At 41.2% G+C, this 19,959-nt stretch overlaps 3 protein-coding genes across 4 annotated transcripts; 1 reads left to right on the top strand and 2 right to left on the bottom strand.

Moving 5' to 3' along the window:
- Positions 1-497: 497 nt before the first annotated feature.
- On the bottom strand, positions 498-9,656 carry phka2 (phosphorylase kinase, alpha 2 (liver)). Of its 2 annotated transcripts, none has more exons than XM_028401116.1 (33): positions 9,372-9,656; positions 9,187-9,276; positions 8,272-8,430; positions 7,956-8,003; positions 7,500-7,668; positions 7,329-7,411; positions 7,092-7,172; positions 6,912-7,010; positions 6,685-6,831; positions 6,545-6,598; positions 6,336-6,458; positions 6,141-6,236; positions 5,897-6,004; positions 5,686-5,764; positions 5,441-5,575; positions 5,253-5,362; positions 5,026-5,170; positions 4,754-4,832; positions 4,507-4,664; positions 4,252-4,422; positions 4,008-4,117; positions 3,789-3,928; positions 3,537-3,699; positions 3,270-3,349; positions 3,110-3,188; positions 2,898-3,027; positions 2,724-2,825; positions 2,396-2,514; positions 2,281-2,304; positions 1,853-1,906; positions 1,043-1,270; positions 751-951; positions 498-671 (listed from the first exon to the last, which is right to left on the bottom strand). In XM_028401116.1, exons 2-33 carry the CDS (start codon positions 9,262-9,264, stop codon positions 498-500), a joined length of 3,726 nt encoding a protein of 1,241 aa, XP_028256917.1. In that variant the 5' UTR covers positions 9,265-9,276; positions 9,372-9,656. The 2 variants fall into 2 exon arrangements, with proteins under 2 accessions (XP_028256917.1, XP_028256918.1); XM_028401117.1 differs by having other exon boundaries at positions 3,789-3,925.
- A 509-nt stretch (positions 9,657-10,165) lies between these two features.
- On the top strand, positions 10,166-14,757 carry LOC114432968 (AP-1 complex subunit sigma-2-like). Its single transcript, XM_028401119.1, has 5 exons — positions 10,166-10,359; positions 10,835-11,013; positions 12,355-12,463; positions 12,585-12,722; positions 13,390-14,757. Exons 2-5 carry the CDS (start codon positions 10,835-10,837, stop codon positions 13,435-13,437), a joined length of 474 nt encoding a protein of 157 aa, XP_028256920.1. The 5' UTR covers positions 10,166-10,359; the 3' UTR covers positions 13,438-14,757.
- Positions 14,758-14,843: 86 nt separating this feature from the next.
- On the bottom strand, positions 14,844-18,799 carry zrsr2 (zinc finger (CCCH type), RNA-binding motif and serine/arginine rich 2). The gene is made up of 10 exons (XM_028401115.1): positions 18,551-18,799; positions 18,090-18,236; positions 17,893-18,001; positions 17,349-17,435; positions 16,881-16,919; positions 16,634-16,764; positions 16,312-16,525; positions 16,087-16,142; positions 15,882-15,991; positions 14,844-15,800 (listed from the first exon to the last, which is right to left on the bottom strand). Exons 1-10 carry the CDS (start codon positions 18,589-18,591, stop codon positions 14,926-14,928), a joined length of 1,809 nt encoding a protein of 602 aa, XP_028256916.1. The 5' UTR covers positions 18,592-18,799; the 3' UTR covers positions 14,844-14,925.
- Between the last annotated feature and the right edge of the window lie 1,160 nt (positions 18,800-19,959).

Raw genomic sequence — 19,959 nt, 5'->3', positions numbered from 1 at the left:
TAATATTATATATTTTCACATATTGTTAGACTGCTTCTTAAAGTAAAACTGCATTAAAATATTCATACAGACAATTAAAAAGGAAAAAAAGGCAGAAAAGTTAATTTGATATAAAATGATTACAATTTAAAAATTAATTAATTCATTATGTATATATTAATTAAAAATATTCACTGTGATAATGACCAGGCCCAAAAGAATTAAAACATACAGTGTGATGTACCCAATGACAAACCAGATAACTGTTAGTGTAATATTAAGTAACACTGATATATATTTTGTAAAAAAACATTTTAGCACGTTATAAATACGCTGACGCCCCAGGCTCACACGGACAAAACACTTGAACTGCACAAGTTGCCAAGGCTACGATGTTGCATGAAAGCTTACTAAAGTGTGCACTCTTGCTTACAAGCACCACATGAAATGTAACAGCTGATACTGAAAAGCTCTGCTTGCCTTTGGCCTGTTCATGTGTGGCACACAGGTCTGCATGTTCACTGCATCAGGCAGCTGGAGCTTGGCAGGAAGTCCTGGACATAAGTGATCACTGCCTTGGAGAGATAGGTCATGGTGCCATAGCTACCACTAGGGGCGCTGTCATAGAAAAAGTTGCAGATTCCAGTTGCTGGGTCCTTTTCAAGGAAATAATCACTGGTGCTGTGGGATTTCTAAAAGTGCAGAGAACCTCAGTGAACATCCTATCAAACACAAATGTATCTCCTGCCATGACGAATAGTAATAGCCTACCTGTTCATTGAGGAAAAGGTCATTGGCCAAATGCAGGATCCGGTCCACGTGGATAATCCCCCCAATGTTGTCCACGTCTACGTCAGCTACAAGGCCCAGAACCATCACAGTCTCTACTAGTAGCTGCCGGTACTCTGGCTGAGGAACGTGATTCAGGACGGACTCCACCTGCACCGCAAACTTAATCTCTCCTGCTGTCATCTATACAGAAAACATTGAATTGACCAGGCACATTAATCAAAGCACACACACATACAGAAAGTCTTAAATCTGCAAGATTGTGGGTTCCTGCCTCTCTAGTGGTAGAAGAGGGCAACACATATCCATCGATGGACAGCCCATGGCACTTTTGCAGGATTTTCCAGACCTTCTGGTAGAAGCCCATAGGGACTCTGTTGATAGCCCCATCCAGCCTGCGTCTCCTCAGCCACTGACCATGCCGCTCCTCCCAGTGCAGCTGTGCATCTCCTGGACCCACTGGGGACAGGATTCCACTTGGGGTGGAAGGGCTGCTACAGCGCTGTGGGAAGAGAACAGATTAATGCAACAACATACGGATTCTCTGTACTAATTTTCAACCTTATCTCCATGTATTTTTATTTATGTTAGGCTTTGCTGTTCCATAACAAACTAGTGGTGTTGGTGTTGGGTACAGTGCACTGACAGGGGGCACACTTATCTATAGGTTTGTCATATAACAAATACACATAAATAAGGTTGAAATACATGTTGTTGTAGCCGTGCCCCTCTTCTCTCACCCACCTATGCAAACACAATGACAGCTGTAACATTTATCGGTGGTTACACTGACCACATGCAGTTATTCATGCACAATAACACTTTAAAGGACAAGGGTGTCAGTATTGTAAGTCTTGGTGTTATTAGTAACAAAAGGCACATTTCTTCCTCTGTAAGTTATATAGAGAGGTTATAGATGCAAGAAATTAGTCAGAAAATTTGAGTAACAAAAAGACTAACTACAGACACCCTTATCACTAAATAAAGGAACACTTGTGTCTCCATGTGATGTGATCAAATGTCAACTACTGCGAACCTAGGAAGGACGAACCAAGTTTAATGCAGCTGAGATGAAATGGTTTACCGTAGAGCGAGGAGAAGTGACATTGCTACTCAAGGAATGACCGCCGCTGAGGATCTATATGGAAATGAATGACAGATGATAGTCTGACATGGTTATCATGGTTCTCATCCTGCAGGCATGTCTATGCTGCAGCCACATGAGAGCAGAATGCAACTGTTGGAAGCAAATTGACTGTTGTACAAAGTCACAAATAACAAACCATGAAAAATGCACATCACACATTTGCTGAAAAGATATTGTAGACATGACACTGTTCTAGTAAAACAAGATTCTTGACAGACAATTTCTACATGGAAACACAGCGAAGCATGTTCTCCTTCAGCGATGGAGGGCGCTGTGGCAGACAAAATGTTAGAGGCCAGCGTGGTGTTTATGAGCAGTGTGGTTTGTCACATGTCACATGCTAAGTATTATCAAAGCCAACCCACACTGATAGGCAGAGAGTCATCCAGCTGGAAACAAAAGCAAGAACAGTGTTATTCTATTCTCAAGATACATTAGCTAGAAAAAAATAAATGGATTGATTTGATGAGTGCTTCCCACCTGTTTTATCTCACTCTTTAGCTTGTGTATTCCTGTGCGTTCAGTCTTGGTGGCCCCTGTGTGGCCTAGTTCATGGATAGAGATGGCTGGACTAGTGGCTGTGGACTGGATTGGGCGCACTGATGAAAAGAGGCAGAGATGAAAACAAAGAAAAAGCTTGTGTCTCATAGCATTTCTCCTGGTTTATGGAAGTGTCAGAGATAATTCAAGTGGTAATCATTCAGTATACGTAGGATGTTACACTTCTCTGTGTGTCTATGTGACTGAAAACATGTCAGGAGAGGTTATATACAGTCAACACAAATGCTAAAGGAAAAGTTCCACTCACTGCTTCTCTCAACTCCAAACTCTTTGCCACTGAGGATGTGATGAAGCAGATTTTTCATGTCAAACGGACTCAGGCTCATCAAACTCTCAGATGCCTCCTCGCCTACAAAACAGGTGTTACTTTTTTGCAATGCACAGGTGTAAGTGCTTTGTGACGGTATGTTTTTTTCCCTACCAGAACAGTGCAGACTGCGAGCCAGCTCAGTGGCCATCACCTGCATGATGAGTCCTATTCTGAGCCGGAGCATATCCCCAAACAGAGCAGGCTGGGAGCGAACGTACATGGCCAGATAGACCATGATTTCCTACATGACAAACACACACAGGCCACAGCTGTCAGAACCGTCACACTCTTGTCAGACAGATCAAAATGTTAAATAACATTACCTGAGTGAGTACAGCTATACTGATGTCATGACCACTGGCTTCATAGATAAGCGTGTTTAACTCTTCAGGAGGAAGAGGACTGAAAAGGAGAAACAAATGCTGGTTTATGTATTTTAAAAAATCTCTCCAGCTACAAAGACATTTTTCAACAGTAACCTACACTGTGATCACTCTTTCCCTGGGTTCAGGAGGCAGACCTACAGTCAGCTGCTTGTGATGGGAAATCAGATCAGTGCAAGCCTGAAAAAACACAAACCCCGGTGGAATGATTCTGCGCACATTTTTGGTAACAGAATTGGTGGCTGAACCAATCTGAGTAGGGTTAACACATGGTGCTAGGATTATATACAGACAGCTCTATGCTGCTGACAGTGAAAACTCTGAGACAACTGTTTCTGACTGCAGTAAAAATAGTTTTTCTACTGACCTCAGCAAGCACCTCCACTCTCTTGCGTAGTATTCCAGAGATGTATCTAATGAGGCCCCACTCTTTGGAGGCTCCAGCTTGTACGTACAGTTCCTCCAACAATGAGCGCACATTAACCCCACCCTGCCCAGGCCCTGATAACTCCACCTGCCAATCCGCTCCTCTGGTTCCGGGGAACAAAAACAGGCAGTTACAAATAGAACATTGTTTAAGGTTGATTTGTGTATTGTAGCTTTGTCTCTGATTGCGTACTTCATAATGTAAAGAATGTAGAGGATGTCAGCCTGGTCCTGCAGAGTGGGACACTCTTTCAGCTGCCTCACCAGTGCTGCAAAGTCTGTATTGCCCTGAGAGTCTCGAGGCAGGTGCAGATCTGCAGTACTGTGGGGCTGCTAGAAAAAAAAACATACTCGCTGAGGTAATTGCTGAGATCATAATTGAAACTCTATTGGAAAGATCTGCTGTCTTTACCTTCTGCTGCTTTACATGAGGGGGCTGCTGAGAATAAGGGACTTCAAGGAGGTTAAGAGATTTACGGTGTTTGTTCATGACCGGAGTCACAGGCAGATACATGGAAGACTCTGAAACACAAACACGAATTATAACAATTCTTTATATAAAATATTTCTAAACCATGTTTAGGTACTTTTTTAAGTTTAAAAGTGATATCATTTCCAAATCTCAACCATATCTACTACTACTTGTAAAAACTCACTGGGGATGTTTAGGCCCTGGACCTGGGCCATAAAAGACAAGATGTCTCGAGTAGTGTGTTCTGCACTGAAGATGTGGTGCTGCCCCCTCTGGATGGGAGGAAGATAGCACTTGGTGGTGGTGCTATGGAGAAGCTGGGTGAGGTACTGGTCAAACGTGTCCTTTGAGCCCTCTATATTAAAGGTAATACATGTCACATTTATGTACAGTATATAATCAGGCATAACTGAAAGACACTTCATTCATCACAAACTACCTGAAGGCCTGCAGGTGGTGTATTCCTCTCCATATTCACCATCATCATCCTCATCATCATCATCCTCCAGTAAGCTGTCGTCAATGTCTTCATCCAGGAAACTAAGGCGAGTGTGGAATGAAGTGGTCTGGAAGCTGGAGAGATCTGACATCTGCACCCTGTGGTGACAAAACAACCCGATGTTATGTAACAGAGATTTAACCACACTTATGGTGAATGCGAGCCAGTGTTGTAGATGGAAACAAACCTCGCTCCAGCAAAATAGCCATCCTGTATTTTCCTGAGAGTTGCTAGGATACATGGATCAATCGCATCTCCATCTTCAACTGCAGATAAAGCGTAAATACACTTTGTATACACTATACACATCAGGAACACAACTACACGTGCAACATTAAATACAACTTTAACAGTTTTATGCATGCAACCATGTAATTTAATGATAGATAGATAATGAAAGATATGCTACTGAATATTTAGTTGTACATTAATTTGCTTTGGATATTAGAGCCTTAGTACCCAGCATGCTGTGGGTGATGGGGAAAGTGAGAGTGGGCCTTCCGGTCATCCTCCAGCAGGACGAGAGATAAGCCAGCTCTGTTCGTAACATCTCTACAATCATCTGGTTGTCCAGTGCTAGGTAGAAATGGTGCTGATCCAGAAACTGAAGATAGAGAGAAAGAACCCAAAACCTAGCATTGTTCTTGTGTTTATGAATAAGAACATCACAAAATTCCGACTTCTACCTGTGGGGTGAATATATAAGAGTGATTTCTGATCTCATAGAATTTAGATGTTCCCAGGACTCCAATATGTCTGTACGGCCGTCCACTCAAATTCAGTTTCTTGCAGTTTCCTGTAGAAATGGCACCAGTCATTACTCAAATTATTGAACACATTCAATTGTATACAAAGGGAAAGTGCACATGTTTACCTAGTCTGACATAGACATGGCTCAGGATGCGGGCAGGCATGACCCTGATGGGTAGAACCTCTGCCATCGTCTGTACCTCGACCCCAAGATCTCTTAACAGCTCCTGGATCTGTTCTGACTCAGCTAGAACACAAACTGACAGACACATGGAAAGAAATCAATCAATCAATGTCATGGGTGGGTAACCCAGGCATGTTTTTTTCCTCAGTGTCTCAGCTTGTGCTTCCACCAAGCTTATCACAAACCTTGTACAACAACATCTGGCTTAAAGTTGGTAGAGAATCTCCTATTGAGAGGATCTACCTCTCCTGGTGCTAAAAAGCCCTAAAAAAGACACGGGGAGAAATATTGTTTAACTGTATGCTTAAATTTGTGGCCTTTTTTCCTCAAATGTACATTTCTCCTGAGCAGGAACCCTAATGAGAGCAACATTTAAAGCTGCATACAAGTCACTACCTCAGCCAGAAGGCAGCCCAAGATGTACAGCGACTGTCCCCACATGTGTGGCAGCTGCCCCATAGCCACTCTGTCCACTGAGTGAGGATTGCTGTACTCCTCCTCCATCTGAAAGAGGCAAAAAATGTGCTCACACTTGGTGGTGGCTGCCTGCTATACAGACAATAGAAGCAACAATTTTGTTTTGTTTTACAGCTGCAGATTACATAATAAATGAATTGGCAGGATGCAACATGCAGTATACCTTATCACGTGGCACAGCATAAAGTTCAGGCACCAGTTTGATGCCATTCTTCCCTCTGATCAAAATACCCTCCAACGCCTCACGATACTCCTGCACCTGCACAAAACACAGTGATTCCTTTAATACTGTAATTGCACTGTCATTCCAAGTGACACTAAAACTACATTTGGACAAGTGTGTGTTTGGTTTTATTACCTGCACATGATCTCCAGCAAAGATACCATCCAAGATAAGATAAGTCCAGAACACAGGCCACTCACATTCGATATTTTCAAACAGCTTGAGCTCCGCAGGATCATAGTGCAGCCGGGATGGGTCCTAGCGACACAACAGCGGAGGATTTATTTTTTCTTACAGCTCTTAAACACATCATACATAGATTTTCAATATGCAGAGTATATTACCTCTTTAGGACAGCGGTATCCATCCCTGATGAAGCGGCAGCAGCCATAGCGACCCTTCAATAATAGGTTAAAATACATGAACTGTGCAATGTTTCTGTCTGTTTCTGTACAAGCTACGCTATATATGCTTAGAATTGTACCTGCAGTTTGCTGATGATTTCCGACTTTGTGATTCCCACCAGCTCGGCATCCTCCACAGCAAATGCAGGAAAGGAGATGACAGACAAAAGACCGGCATCTATCTCCTTTGAAGTTGAAGCTCTTGGCAGCATGGAGCACATGATGGACTAAAAGAAAACAGAAAGGAGTGCTGTGCAGAAAGAAGGAGGAGCACACATGAAGTACACATGGTAGAAGTCAGTGCTACCTGACAGTGTTCCACTTCATCGGGCAGCACATGGATGACTGACTTTGGCCCTCCATGAGCACCAAACAGATCCAGCTCGTCTATGGCCTCCAGTGCTGCCTGCACCCCAAACATACACAAATCAAACCAAATACACATTTACACAACAACATTCCTACTTCTGGGTCTGTGGTGCTGTACCTTAGCCATTCCTACAGAGCTAGCATTGAGCTCAGGGATGCCCTGGTTGGTCTTGTCACCGCGCTCCCACATCCCATAATCCTATAGGGATAAAGAACATCAAGACATTATTTGTGATCCTAATTCTTCATCAGTAACATTGTCAACAGATGTCTTGTAAAACTCTACCCAGAACTCACTGACAGTTTAGTCTCTCTAGAAAGTAGCCTTCAAAACAAACCTCTGAGAGTTACTCACCGCCACTTTGTAGGCAGCCTCTATGTAGAAGACCAAGTTTTGGATAAAGGCTACCTCATCCAAGTTTGAAATGACACGCAGGCCTGCACGATAACATCACACATTCCAAAACAATTTATTGTATAGAAAGCAAAAACATAAACAATGAAGAGAGATATGTTTCCACTTTACCTGAAGCAGTCATCTCTGCCAGCATCAACAGGTAGATTGAGGTGGCATCCACCTGCAGGTGACCCCACTGGTCATCCCTGACCACTGTGGCACAGGTGGGAGTATCATATTTGGCATGCAGGCAATCCTTTGTACTCTGGGTGTGTTTGAACTTCTCCACCTTGGCCACCTGAAGACATGGTCCCAAAAAAAATGAACCAGGACAGGATTAGCTCTGCTGATGTTAACACAGCAGCAGGTTATATGTACTTGCTATGCAGCTCCCTGAGCTCTGCAGCATCTTAAGAGTGCACTAACAGATGGCAAGAGCAACAAAGAATGCACAGATCTTACTTGATAAGGTGGATGACCAATATCCTGATAAATAATATGCTTCTCAGAGCCAGGACATGTATCAGCTTTCCTTCCACCAAGGTGTTTTTATGTAAACACAGTTTACACACAGTGGCTTCTTACCTGTCTCATCATGCACTGCAGAAGTCCCTGCATCAGTTTCACCACACTCTGCCAGAAAAAAGCTTCATCAGTGAATCAGTAAAGAAGTCAAATAATGTATCAAAGTTATGCTGTGTTTTTATTTTGCTTAATTAATTATTAATCTGCCAGAACATCTCAAATTATATTGTGGTAGTCTATTTTGTACTTGATCCAATGAAAACGTGACACCAAAACGTGTTGCTATTCTTAAATATTTAACCCAACCCAACTGGTTGAACAAACAAGCACTGCTGTACACATTAACCCTCTCACTGGCGTTCTATCACACACATACCTGCTCCAGTTCATAGGCCTTGGCCTTGTCTTCATCGCGGTCCGCGTTCTTGCGGTAGGCCATGCCCAGCCCCCACACGGCCAGGATACTGTACACATTATCCCTCACCCAGGCATCTTTCAACTGAGCGCTGGCAGGGAGAAGTCCTGTCACTGGGTTCTGTCATCAAAACAAGCACACTGGTTTTTAAGTGTTATCGTTACAGTGCTGAAACAGTGATAAGGAAGGAAAGGGTATCTATTAATAGTTATGAAGCAAACTAAATATTTAAAAAGTATCAGGTCTCCATCAGGGACACACTTAATTGTGCCCCCCTCTTCCCTGACTTTAAACCTATACCCTGACATATATACTGCCTATTCTGTGAATTGAAAGGTGACACTGTTTTTTATCAGCTATGTACACTCTGGGTCACTTGGACAGCTGTTTACTGTGCCCCCATGCGGACTCAAGAGTTGATAGATAAAGCTGCATAGCTTCCTGGTCCTCTTTCAGGGGCTGAACTTTGCTCGCACTTTGTTTATTTCTGTGCAGCTCAATCTGGTCGAAGCTCACCGGTTTACAGGCTACACAATACCTGCATAACTCGCATATTTCTATAGCAAAATAACACATCACAAAATTACATACAGTTCACAGCATCTGTGCAAGCAAAGGCAGTGGTGACCTACCTATTAGCCTACAGTTATACTAGGACAACATGCAGTATGTCTAATAGGTTAGGTTTGTTTTTATAAATATTTTACACTAAATGATTACATCACTCCTTCAAAAAGTGGTTTTGCTGCATAAATAAACACTTCTACCTGTGGAACATGAATAAGATCGATGCAGTGCTTTTACGTTATTATGCAGTCTTTTTATCCATCACTGTGCAAATGTCCCACGATTGTCAGCTTCATTGTCTGGACTCACCTGATGACACAGGATAGTCTCTTGGACCAGCCTGGCATAACCGTCCAGCCTCACTCCTGAATTACTGCGGCTCCTCATCCTCACCGTTTACTGCACACACAACATAACACGTTACGGCTCAAAAAGCGATAACGTTATTTACACGACTTCATAATAAATGTAGCTGCTAATCACCAGGAACTCACCACGCTGCGACCCATCCTTACAGTAGTGCAGGGGTTGACTTCTCTGCAGAGGCTGCGGCTAAAGCTTGTTAGCCGACTAGCATTCAGCTGTTTCTACGACAAGAACATTTAGCAATTAAACCTAACAGCCCCTATTTACACCCTGACAGATGTCCCAGTCAAAGTGCTTCACGTGACACGACGTGAAATCTAAGTGAGAGACACCGGAGGGCTGAGGACATTAAACAGCTGTAGCCTACATCCATTCTGTCAAAAACATTATGTTCTTGCTGTTTGATTGTTTGACGACAGGGGGCGCCAAAGTACCACAAATGTTCTCATTTCCAAGGATACCTACTCAGACTGGGGGGCCACTGGTGCAACCTGGCAGGAGGGCAGGCCCCTGTTAATAAACAAATAATAATGTGTATTTACTTAAATAAACAAATATATGAAGGATATGCATTTAAAGTCATATTCAAAATAAGCTTAACCTGTAGCAAGGATTGACAGCCTATATATCTTGTCTGGTGTGTTTGCTATGCAGTGGCAAATACATGCAAATAGATATGGGTCATTATGGGTGTTACAGCAACTGAAACAAACATTGTAAGAAAATAAAAATAAATGCTAAAGATAAAATAATGAATATTTTGTGCAGAAAAACAAACCAGTGTAGAATTGGCTGTCAAAAGCTGTGTCTAAAGTGATATATTTCAGCCACAGGAAGCCATGTTTATTTGTTGGAAAGTGAGAATGACGTGCGAATAACGGAATCTATAAGCCAATCAAATCCCAGAACGGTAGTCTTTTTAAACCAATCAGAGCGTAGAAATGTTTGGCTCACCAGCAACCACCATCCGCTAGCTAGTTTTAGCATCAAGCTGGATGAGAAGCTAACCTGCTGAAACAACAGAAGTATTTCTTCATTTCATTTGGTTATGAATTTCGCTTTAATTTACTGAAGTTACCAGTCGTCTAAGTGACTAACTCGAAGGCTCGGTCGAAGGTAAAGAGTCGTGTTTACTACTTGTTCTTGCTGTAGATCAGTACGCGTCGCAGGAGGGGGCGCAAATGACACGTAACGTGTTGTTGATTTTAATATGTAGCTATCAAGCAAGCAGCGTTAGCTAAAACGAGCTAATGAAACTTTGTGCTAAAGCCCCATCGATGTATAATTTTGAAATATAAAAAAAACATAATCAGGTGGCTTTGTCGCGTTACCCAAGTACATACCTACGTATTTACTGCTTTGGCGTTAAGAGTGATTGTTTTAAAAATATACTCAATGAACTTTACGAGTATGCTAAGCCATTACTTATTAAATGACATATCCTCGTTGATTAGTTAGTTTAAATGCTCCTGTACCTTTGGCTGTGTCATTATGTCTTCAGCTCCATCTATCTTGTAACTTACAATAGATCTTAATGTATTTAATGCAAATGTTTGTATCATTTCAACTATAGTCATCTCTACTTCCTCAGATGCAGTTCATGCTGCTGTTCAGCCGGCAGGGAAAGCTGCGTTTGCAGAAGTGGTATGTCCCTCTGTCTGACAAGGAGAGGAAGAAGATCTCCAGAGACCTCGTGCAGACAATACTGGCCAGGAAACCCAAGATGTGCAGCTTCTTGGAATGGAGAGACCTCAAGATTGTGTACAAAAGGTAGGAGAGAAATTCAAGATTCAACACTGGGATTTGAATCTATATTATCTTTCAGTTTGTCTTTCTAACATGGCATTTAACACTCATATGGATGTGTATATCCATGTATTCCTTCAAATCATCAACCAACATGCATAAAACAACATGCACAGAACTTTTACATTTTTATAAAAAAACATTATATTTACAGAACTTTAAAGTATGCTTTATGCATCCCTGTCAGAGGTCTGTGACAGGGATGCATTTTAAAAACATTTTAAAGTTCTGTATAGGTTAATAACAATGTACTGCAGCAGTGTTGTGTTAAACTTGAACTTCTAAATAAGCTGCACTGAGATTGTTGTAAAACTTCTTATGTCAGAAGTTGATCTTAGCAATCGAATGTGTTCAAGTTTGGTTTGTTACATCACTTCTGCATCTGTGGTGGTTTGTTTATGAGAGCCAGTGATTCAGTGATTATTTTGTCAAGAACTGAGATTTCTGGCATTTGGGGCTCACCTTCTGGTGTGTTCTGAAAGCCAGAAACACCCCCTCTAAAATAATAACTGCTGAACAATTGATGACAAGGACACAAAGAGGTTTGTGTTTTAACTGCATATGATTGATGAGTCCTAAAGTACACATCTTTATGTGGTCACTACATCAAACAGAAACACTTTGTGTTGTGTCCTAAATTACAGCCATACTGGAATGATATATTTAGGATTATATCTAAAATCATAAACATTGTGCTTGAGCTGGAACATGGACTCTTAATTTTTAACATGTCTAAGAAGCTAAATGAGGCACAACAATGTTTTCTCTCTTAATGCCTTATTACAGCTAAGATGTAATAATGTATTTTGATGTTTTGGAAGGATGCATCAGTTCCTACATCGGAAATTAAAAAAGAAACCTTTTATTTCATTTCTTGTAAATACAAACCTTGCATAGCGGACAGAACTATTTTAGACAAGGTGACGAGTGTTATCGTCCCGTGGGGACCGGGTGAGGATAGGGTAGGGCAAGTGCTCCTTTGTTGTTGCTTCCATTGTTGCTTCTTATGTTGTTTATGTAACAGTGGTTTATGGAAATAACTGGAGCTTTGATTGTTACAATCCTTTTGTATATATATACTTCTGGCTCAATAAAAACATTTAAAAAAAAAAAAACAGAAATACACAGTCAAATGGCTAGAAGACAGTGACGGTGCATGATCTACACTGTATGATCCTTATCCCTTATTTCCTGTGTAGGTGAGTCCAGGATTTTTAGATGATGTAAACTGCTTGCCAATATTGTTTTGTGAAATAATTTCAAATTTTTCTGCTGACCTGCATATACTATTTCATTATGTACTAGATATGCCAGCCTGTATTTCTGCTGTGCAGTCGAGGATCAGGATAACGAGCTGATAACCCTTGAGATTATCCACAGATACGTGGAGCTGCTGGACAAATATTTTGGCAGTGTGAGTAAATGAAATCATCTAACGTACATCTGTAGTAAAATCACAGCAAATATCTAAGGTTTTGAAGTGCAGACACTGTGTCCTCTGAGCTGCTGTTCTGTGTGGTGTTGTGGCTCCACAGGTGTGTGAGCTGGATATTATCTTCAACTTTGAGAAGGCCTACTTTATCCTGGATGAGTTCCTGCTGGGCGGAGAGGCCCAGGAAACATCCAAGAAGAACGTGCTGAAGGCCATCGAGCAGGCTGACCTGCTGCAGGAGGTTTGGATAATCTGCCAATGATTTGATATGTAGTGTTTGGTCTTTTAAATCTTTACCTATTACTTTGCCCAACTAATGTTCCAAACTCCAAGGATGTCATTCATACTGTCATACAAGACCAAGGGGCCATCAAATCAAATTGGATATCTGGCTCTCGCATATTTAGTGCATGTTAGCTCGATTAATAGATTATCAAAATTGCTGAAGATTAATAAATGTAAATATAGAACTAATTTGCAATACAATGTGACCTCTAAACCAGACAGAAGATATAAGATGTTGATGCATTGCTTATTCCACCTTGCAACCATCCACACCTGCTATCACTTGTTTATTTTAAGCCCCCAACACTTGATTAATTCCCCTCTGTCTTTTCCTCTCTCCCCCTCGTGCCGGTGCTTGCAGTCGACAGATTCAGTTCTCAGTGATTTATATTTAGCAAAGCATTCGGTACTATTGTTATAACAGCATGGCTGGTTGTGCAGGCCTGTTAGATAACCTCACTGTAATGGCCTCCTGTTCCCGTCACACATTTAGCAACTCACAATTATGACTCATGTACTATTAAATATGATTTTGAGTGGGGCGTTGTGCTGCAAAATGTGTGACAAATGAGTCCAGTGACAAGTGTGCCTGCAAGTAACATTTATCTTTTCTTCATCTACAGGAGGCTGAGGCACCACGGAGTGTTTTAGAAGAAATTGGGCTGACATAGATCATCAAGCTGCTGCCTCAATTCTTTGTCCCAGACGTAGATCTGGCAACATCCATGTCTGTATTCTGTCTGTTCTCCTCTTTGCTGTGTCAGTGTTGTATGTATATAATCACCGCTTGCGTACTGTATTAATCTGTACTGTACAACTCTGTATTTGTCTGTTCAATGTGGTGCCAACTGTGGTGTTGATGTGTCTCCTATGTATAGGCTCCCCCTCTGCAGTATTTCACCTCCCTATCTTCTTAAATCTCCGCAGAGAACAATGTAGCACCGGCCCTAAAATCCTGCATTGTATTAACATCATCTATGATTGCATAGTTGTATGTGCTGCTTTTGGCTTGAAGTACTTTTAAAGGTGCTGGTTGGTGCTTCACATGTGTTACCACCACATTGCTATGAATTAAATTAAATGAAAAACAAATACTTGTAGTTCTTTTTAAAAATCTGAATCTGTTCTGAAGAAATTAACAGAATTCTTTTCATCACATCTGGATGAAAATGGATGCTACCGGGTCTTTGAGGACTATTGCTAATTGTTGCTAAACAATTGTCTTTGGATGCGCAGTGCTGTGACTCGATGTGATGGTAATACATGAGAGGGAATCACTGACACTGTTACAATCGTTAGGTAAATTCAACTCACCAGTTAAGTAAAACTGAGCTGTAATCACTGTTAGTGTATATGTTAAGTAGGTGTGTGTATAAGTTTGTGTTTGGCTGTCCCTCACCAGAAACTGATCACTTGTTAAAACTTGTTTAGTTTTGCTAAAACTCAGTGTTTTCTGTGTTATTGCTGTTATTTGTCCTTTTGTTTCTTTTGATTTTTTTTCTCAGAAAAACATTTAAATTTGTAATGATGTCTTGAGCTAAATCTTAGGTCAACCCCCCCTCTTAGTCAGGATAGGAGAGTGACCCTAATAGATTTAAAAAAACAAAAAAACAAAAAAAACACTTACGGATTCTAAAACTTTGGCTCTACTCTAGACTAATGTGACCAAAGAACACTGTGTTTTACCTTCTCAATGGTGTCTATAGAAGACTAACATGGTGGCAGAAAAGGGATTTCTAACAACAGGTTGTTATTTGGATACAATATATCAGTATTGTGTAATTATTCAATCAATGTCAAGACAGGTCTCTAAAGAGAAGGAGGATTAACAGCACATATCAGGGTACATCATGAAATATTCACTACTGTCAACCAACAACATGAAAAATGCTCATCTCAAACTGTGGCAGTCATATTTTCTCTGTATTCTCAAGAACAAGGTTTTTTTGTTGAGCATTATAAGTGAATATTAAACCTTTGATTTCTGCAAAGGAAATGACTTTTTGTATCAACCACTGCCAACACATTTGTTTCTTATATTTGAAGGTTATCAATAAATGTACACAAAAGAAGTGTGTTCATATTTTTTATATATTTTTTTATTTAAGAAAATCATGTAGTGCAATGATAGACAACATGAATCATGTCCTAAATCACCCCTATAATTCACTTTGTGACGCACCCGTGTCCACATTTCCAGTCAGCTCACTTGAAATCTCAGTGTTGGACTGTCCACTTTTAACTTCTGAACTTAAGTTATTCTCACTGCACACAGTCTGACACTCACAGTTCGTTTGAGTTGGCTCTGTTTCACCTCTCTCTCCACTGGGGCTCTGTGCCGGATGTGTATCCACCATCTCATCCTCTGACTTTTTCTCCTCGTCAGACTCTCCAGATGAAGTCCCTTCAGACTTTCGGCTTTTCTTCTTGTGTTTCTTCTTGTGTTTCTTTTTGCTCTTTTTAGAGTGTTTCTGTCGACTGTGTGTGTTGGTGTCAACATTAGTCATTTTCTTATTCTTGGGGCTCCTTTCTCTGCTTTGCTTGGTTCTTTTCCTTTCTCTGCTTGTACTTCTTGATCTGTCTCTCTCCTCACTTCTGTTCCTCTGCTTATGTTCCCCGTCTGTTTCTGTACTGTTTCTTTTCCTGTCTGTCTGTCTGTCTCTACTTCTGCTCCTTGTCCTGTCTCGACTTTTATGTCGATCTTTCCTTCGGTCATTGTGTTGGGATCTACATGACCCCATGTCATCTCTGTGCTCATGTGAGGTCCTTCTCTCTCTGCTTCTGCGTCTGACATCCTCTCGTCTACTGTACGACCTCTCTGATCTTACCGGGCTTCTGCTGTGGTGACGTTGCCTCCAAGATCGTTCTCCATGTCTCTCTGAATGCCACCCATCTCTGCGACTCCCTCTGATGCTGCGGTCTGGAGACAAGTGTAGGTCTCTGTCAGCTTCCCAGAATTCATTTCCAGGGTTTCGAAATACATGCAGGAAGTTGCAATGCTTCCCTTTAGGGCACTTCTGTCTGTCATACAATCCTAAAAAGAAGACAAAAGGAATAGTTCATACACAGAACTTAACATTCTCTCTCTGGAACATTGCTGTGTTTGAAACCTCACCACAAATTGCATTTTTCCATCGTGTAACAGGACATAGCTCACAGTGAAGCTGCCGACCTGCATACCACCTCCCGTTGAACTTGATGAAGGCTTCTTTGCACTGCTCCTCTCTACACAGACAACAGAGACAAGAGAATAAAGAGTTAAAATCCAAACTTTTAGCAGTTTATGTGTTTAGACAAAGTGTGATGTGTGATGTGCTTACGTGTCAAACTGAATGTAAACATTTCCTCTCAGGTGTAGTTCATAATTGCAGCTCACCTAAAAGAATAGAAATATCAGTGAAGCTGAATCCCAGCCGTAGCCGTACAGAATTTTACACTGGAACAATAGTTTTCCCCATCTCCTATTCTAAATAATCTGTATTTGCCATTGTACACGTAAAACAAAATCAATATTATGTAAGAAAAGCTACCCAACCTGATCTCACCTTGAATTGCACCACCTTGCCAACGCTCTTGAACTCGGGCAGAACATCACGGTAAAACTCGAGGAAAGCCTCCTGTAAGTCCTCCTCACTGTGCTCCAAACAAGCATCTATGTCGTAGTCATCTCGCCGTGACTCCTCCATGCCAAATGTCTTAAACATGCTGCGGATCATCAGAGTCGGGCTGGCAGTAGGATAAATGTGCTTTCGAGAACATCTGGTCTCACAAAGTCAGAGGGCAGAAGAAACACACCCATTATGCATTGCTCGGAGAGAAAGTTTATATATTTAACCTTGTAAGTTGAAAAAGAAAACCAAACAGTACCTGTCACCAAACCGGCATGATCCAGTTTTAAGGAAGAATGGACAGTTGGCTATGTCACGCTCTGTTCCAAAGTTTTCAGAGTTCACGGTTACAGGAGCCTCAGGGTTCATCCACGGTCTTCCATTTTCCAGCTGGAAGTGAGAACAGCAACAAAAATACTTAACTTACATAAACTATAATGAGATGCTGCTATCCAATCAGCACTCTCCAAATTATACTCAATGCACATCCATGTGTGTTTTAATACCTCACTTTCAGCTTCATCCAACATTTTCTGAACAGCCTCCTATAAATGGTGTAAAAACACGGCTGGTGAAAATATGAAGACGTCAACATACTGCAGCACATCTGATATCTGGGTTAAGACCAACTTAAAGACCGATAGGCACAACTGGCAGGATGCAAATATGGTTTTTGAGTCTTCTGGAGCAATTTCACAGACAGATGTCATACAAAGTAAAAGATACATCCTTGTTGTGAGAGCTGAAGGTGTTGTAAGGGTTTTTCTCTTTGAGTGTATCTCAGTTAAGGAGTAAGATGGTTGCTTGTGCCATTCAGTCAAGGAAAGGTTTAAAGAGAACCGTGTACAAAGCAAACATACAAACATTACGCTGCAAACTGTGTCTTCACTTTAGGATGCATTGTATAGAAACTTATCATCAGGTAGAAGAGGATATATATCTTTTAGTTTTTATCTTCCTGGAGCCCGTTTCACCTCTCTGTCTCGCTTCTCCTGCTGTTTTTGTTCTTTTTCTTCTTGTTCTTTCCTCTGCTGGGCCTCCCATTCCTCCTTTATCATCCGCTGAGGACACAAGACATGAAGATATTAACATTGTGTTGCAAATTAGCAATTTAATTACCACACTAAACAGTCTGTTTGCACAAAATGGTCCATGAGGATGGACCATATTTTGACAATATAAAGATTTACAGATGTTTGCGAGCTTAGAAATAAAGCTTAGAAATAAACAGCTATACTCAAGCTCACTGAAAAGAAACAAAGTGCTACAACAAGCAAGTGCAATGTTCACTGTTCCTGCTGCTCCATTATATATGTTGACAAAAGAAAATAAACTATAGTATATTTCCAAAGTCATTCCTTAAGTGCCTTCAAAGGATATTAATATTTGGGTGTTCTAGCGATACATCACTGGTTAAAAACTTCTAAATTAGCCAATACATTATCTGTGGGAACATATGAACATGTAACCTACTGACAAAGTTTAAATGTGTTTCAACATGTTCATTGAGTAGAATACCTCTTCCTCCTCTTTTCTTTTCCTTGCAGCTTCCTCTCGCTCCACCTGCAGTCTGAACTCCTCCTGGGCAAGCCTCTCTCTCTCCAGCCAACCTTCATGTAGCCGCAGTCTGAAACGATAAACACCATAAAGAGCTGTCCAGTCATGGTTTCTGTCTATCACTGAATGTGCTGCTGAAAGGAAGCAGCAGGACCTACCTTTCCTCCTCAGTAACATCATCATCTTCACCATCTCCATCATTTGTTTCCTCTTCTTCTTCAGCAGTAGATTGTCTGACTTGGGCGAGAGCTTGCCGTTTTCGTTTTCTTCTCTCCTTTCTTAGAGCAGCCTTACGCTGCTTCTGACTGACGTAACATCATAAAACAATTTATAGTGAACGCAATGTTTGCATTGTTATTTTTATAGCAGATTATTGACTGTCAAACAGAAGTGTAACGACGCAATTATGGAAGTTGCTACATTGCTGAAACGTAATCATTCCACATTTACATTTCCACATGGCTACTTTTTTTATAATAAACTGTAAAATGTAGCAGTAATAACGTTGGTTGGCTTATAAAACTATGCTCCAATTGCAACACTGCATAGGAATTCAATCAGGCTCTTAAATGTATTTGTTTGATGTTACATATTAAAGATGTAAAAGAGAGAAACAAACCTTAAGACAGGCGCAGATATCGGTGGAGTGGGTGCTGCCATTACCGCTGCTAGCTTCTTTAGCTAACGCTAACAAGCCAAGTATGTTTACCACAATTATTTTCCCCCGGCAACATTTAATTGAACAAATACCAGTAAATATTCTCTTGATGCTGTATTGGTTGAAGAGAGTTTGGATACAAGGCAGCAATTTCTCAAAGTTTTAAATGCTACGAAAAATACATTGAAAGCTCATAACAGGAAGCACTTAGATACACTTCCGGTTTGAACAAAATCTCGCGATATCACCGTCTCCAAATTCTTATTTCAAAACTTCCCTTGATTTTTACACTTACATTTATAAAATGTATAAAAAAAGCGAAAACTTAATGAAACTAGAAAAGGTTTGATTGCTGCAGCTGAAGCATTGCTTTTAATGCTGATGTGAAGGATTGCTCTGAATTGCTGGAGAATCAGAGCAATTCAGAGCTTTGTATGCCTCTGTAGCTGTGTCCCAATTCAGGGTCTGCATCCTTCGGAGGACGCAGCCTACGCGGTCTCAGGAGGCCGCGTCCTCCTGAGGATCCTCCGGAGGATCCTCCACCGTTGGTAAATGGGACAGTCTGGCCTTCAAATCACTTCCTGATTGTGGCGCGACGTCATAAATTTTGCCCCGGGAAAAACAAAAGCAGCGACAGCGACACAACACGGACTAGACAACAAACGGGACAACAGTGTGGATTTAGACATTTGGAATTTTTTAATATATTTATTTGTTGTTGGAGGAAGGGGAGAGGCGGCTCCAGCGGCAGCAAAACCGGTGACGGCTCATTTTCTTCAGGCTGGGAGAGCGCAGTGGGGAGGTGACGGTAAGCTGCTGTTTAACCATATTATTGATCATAATTAATATACCAGCTACTGAGCAAACGCTAGATATATAACCAGTAGATAGACAAATATGATTAAATGTAATTTATATTTTATTCAGTTGTAAGACTTGATACAGGGTCTGTTTGTAATTTGAATACTTTAAATTAAATAGCTACATGTGTAAGAACCCTGCAAATAACCCTGAAAGCACTGCTTTAATGTGTCATTAAGCATCAGGTCTGTCACTGCACCAGAGAATTACTGCTGGGTGGAGGAGAGTGGGGCTCCCTGCAGGACCAGCTGTCTGTCCTGGAGGAGGTGTACTGACCATCATCACCTTTGGAGGGTGAGGATACATATTTTATAGCTTTTCATATTTTAAGCTGTTTTGGAAGCCGCTCTGTGGAAGTTATTATTTTTATTTTTGCCCTTTTTAAAAACATCTTTAGTAACATGGCAGCCGCCGATCGTCAGCTCTGCAAACCCTGATGGACGATGTGGTGGACAGAGGAGACAGGCACCCCCCTCCCCCAGATGATGTCCCACTCACAGCCAGAGGAC

The sequence above is a fragment of the Parambassis ranga genome, chromosome 3, assembly GCF_900634625.1.
Source record: "Parambassis ranga chromosome 3, fParRan2.1, whole genome shotgun sequence".
NCBI lineage: Eukaryota > Metazoa > Chordata > Actinopteri > Ambassidae > Parambassis > Parambassis ranga.
Note: the sequence above shows the minus strand (reverse complement) of the source record. Positions and strands in the feature narration are given on the sequence as shown.

Coding starts and splice junctions, on each gene's coding strand:
- phka2 (XM_028401116.1), bottom strand. CDS start 9,264: ATGAGGAGCCGCAGTAATTCAGGAGTGAGGCTGGACGGTTATGCCAGG. Junction 7,011..7,091: donor GCTCTGTAGGAATGGCTAAG/GTACAGCACCAC, acceptor TTTGGGGTGCAG/GCAGCACTGGAGGCCATAGA. Junction 3,700..3,788: donor TACATTCTTTACATTATGAA/GTACGCAATCAG, acceptor CCCCGGAACCAG/AGGAGCGGATTGGCAGGTGG.
- zrsr2 (XM_028401115.1), bottom strand. CDS start 18,591: ATGGCAGCACCCACTCCACCGATATCTGCGCCTGTCTTAAG. Junction 18,002..18,089: donor GATGTTACTGAGGAGGAAAG/GTAGGTCCTGCT, acceptor TTATCGTTTCAG/ACTGCGGCTACATGAAGGTT. Junction 16,765..16,880: donor TGGATGAAGCTGAAAGTGAG/GTATTAAAACAC, acceptor TCTCACTTCCAG/CTGGAAAATGGAAGACCGTG.
- LOC114432968 (XM_028401119.1), top strand. CDS start 10,835: ATGCAGTTCATGCTGCTGTTCAGCCGGCAGGGAAAGCTGCGTTTGCAG. Junction 12,464..12,584: donor TGGACAAATATTTTGGCAGT/GTGAGTAAATGA, acceptor GTGGCTCCACAG/GTGTGTGAGCTGGATATTAT. Junction 12,723..13,389: donor AGGCTGACCTGCTGCAGGAG/GTTTGGATAATC, acceptor CTTCATCTACAG/GAGGCTGAGGCACCACGGAG.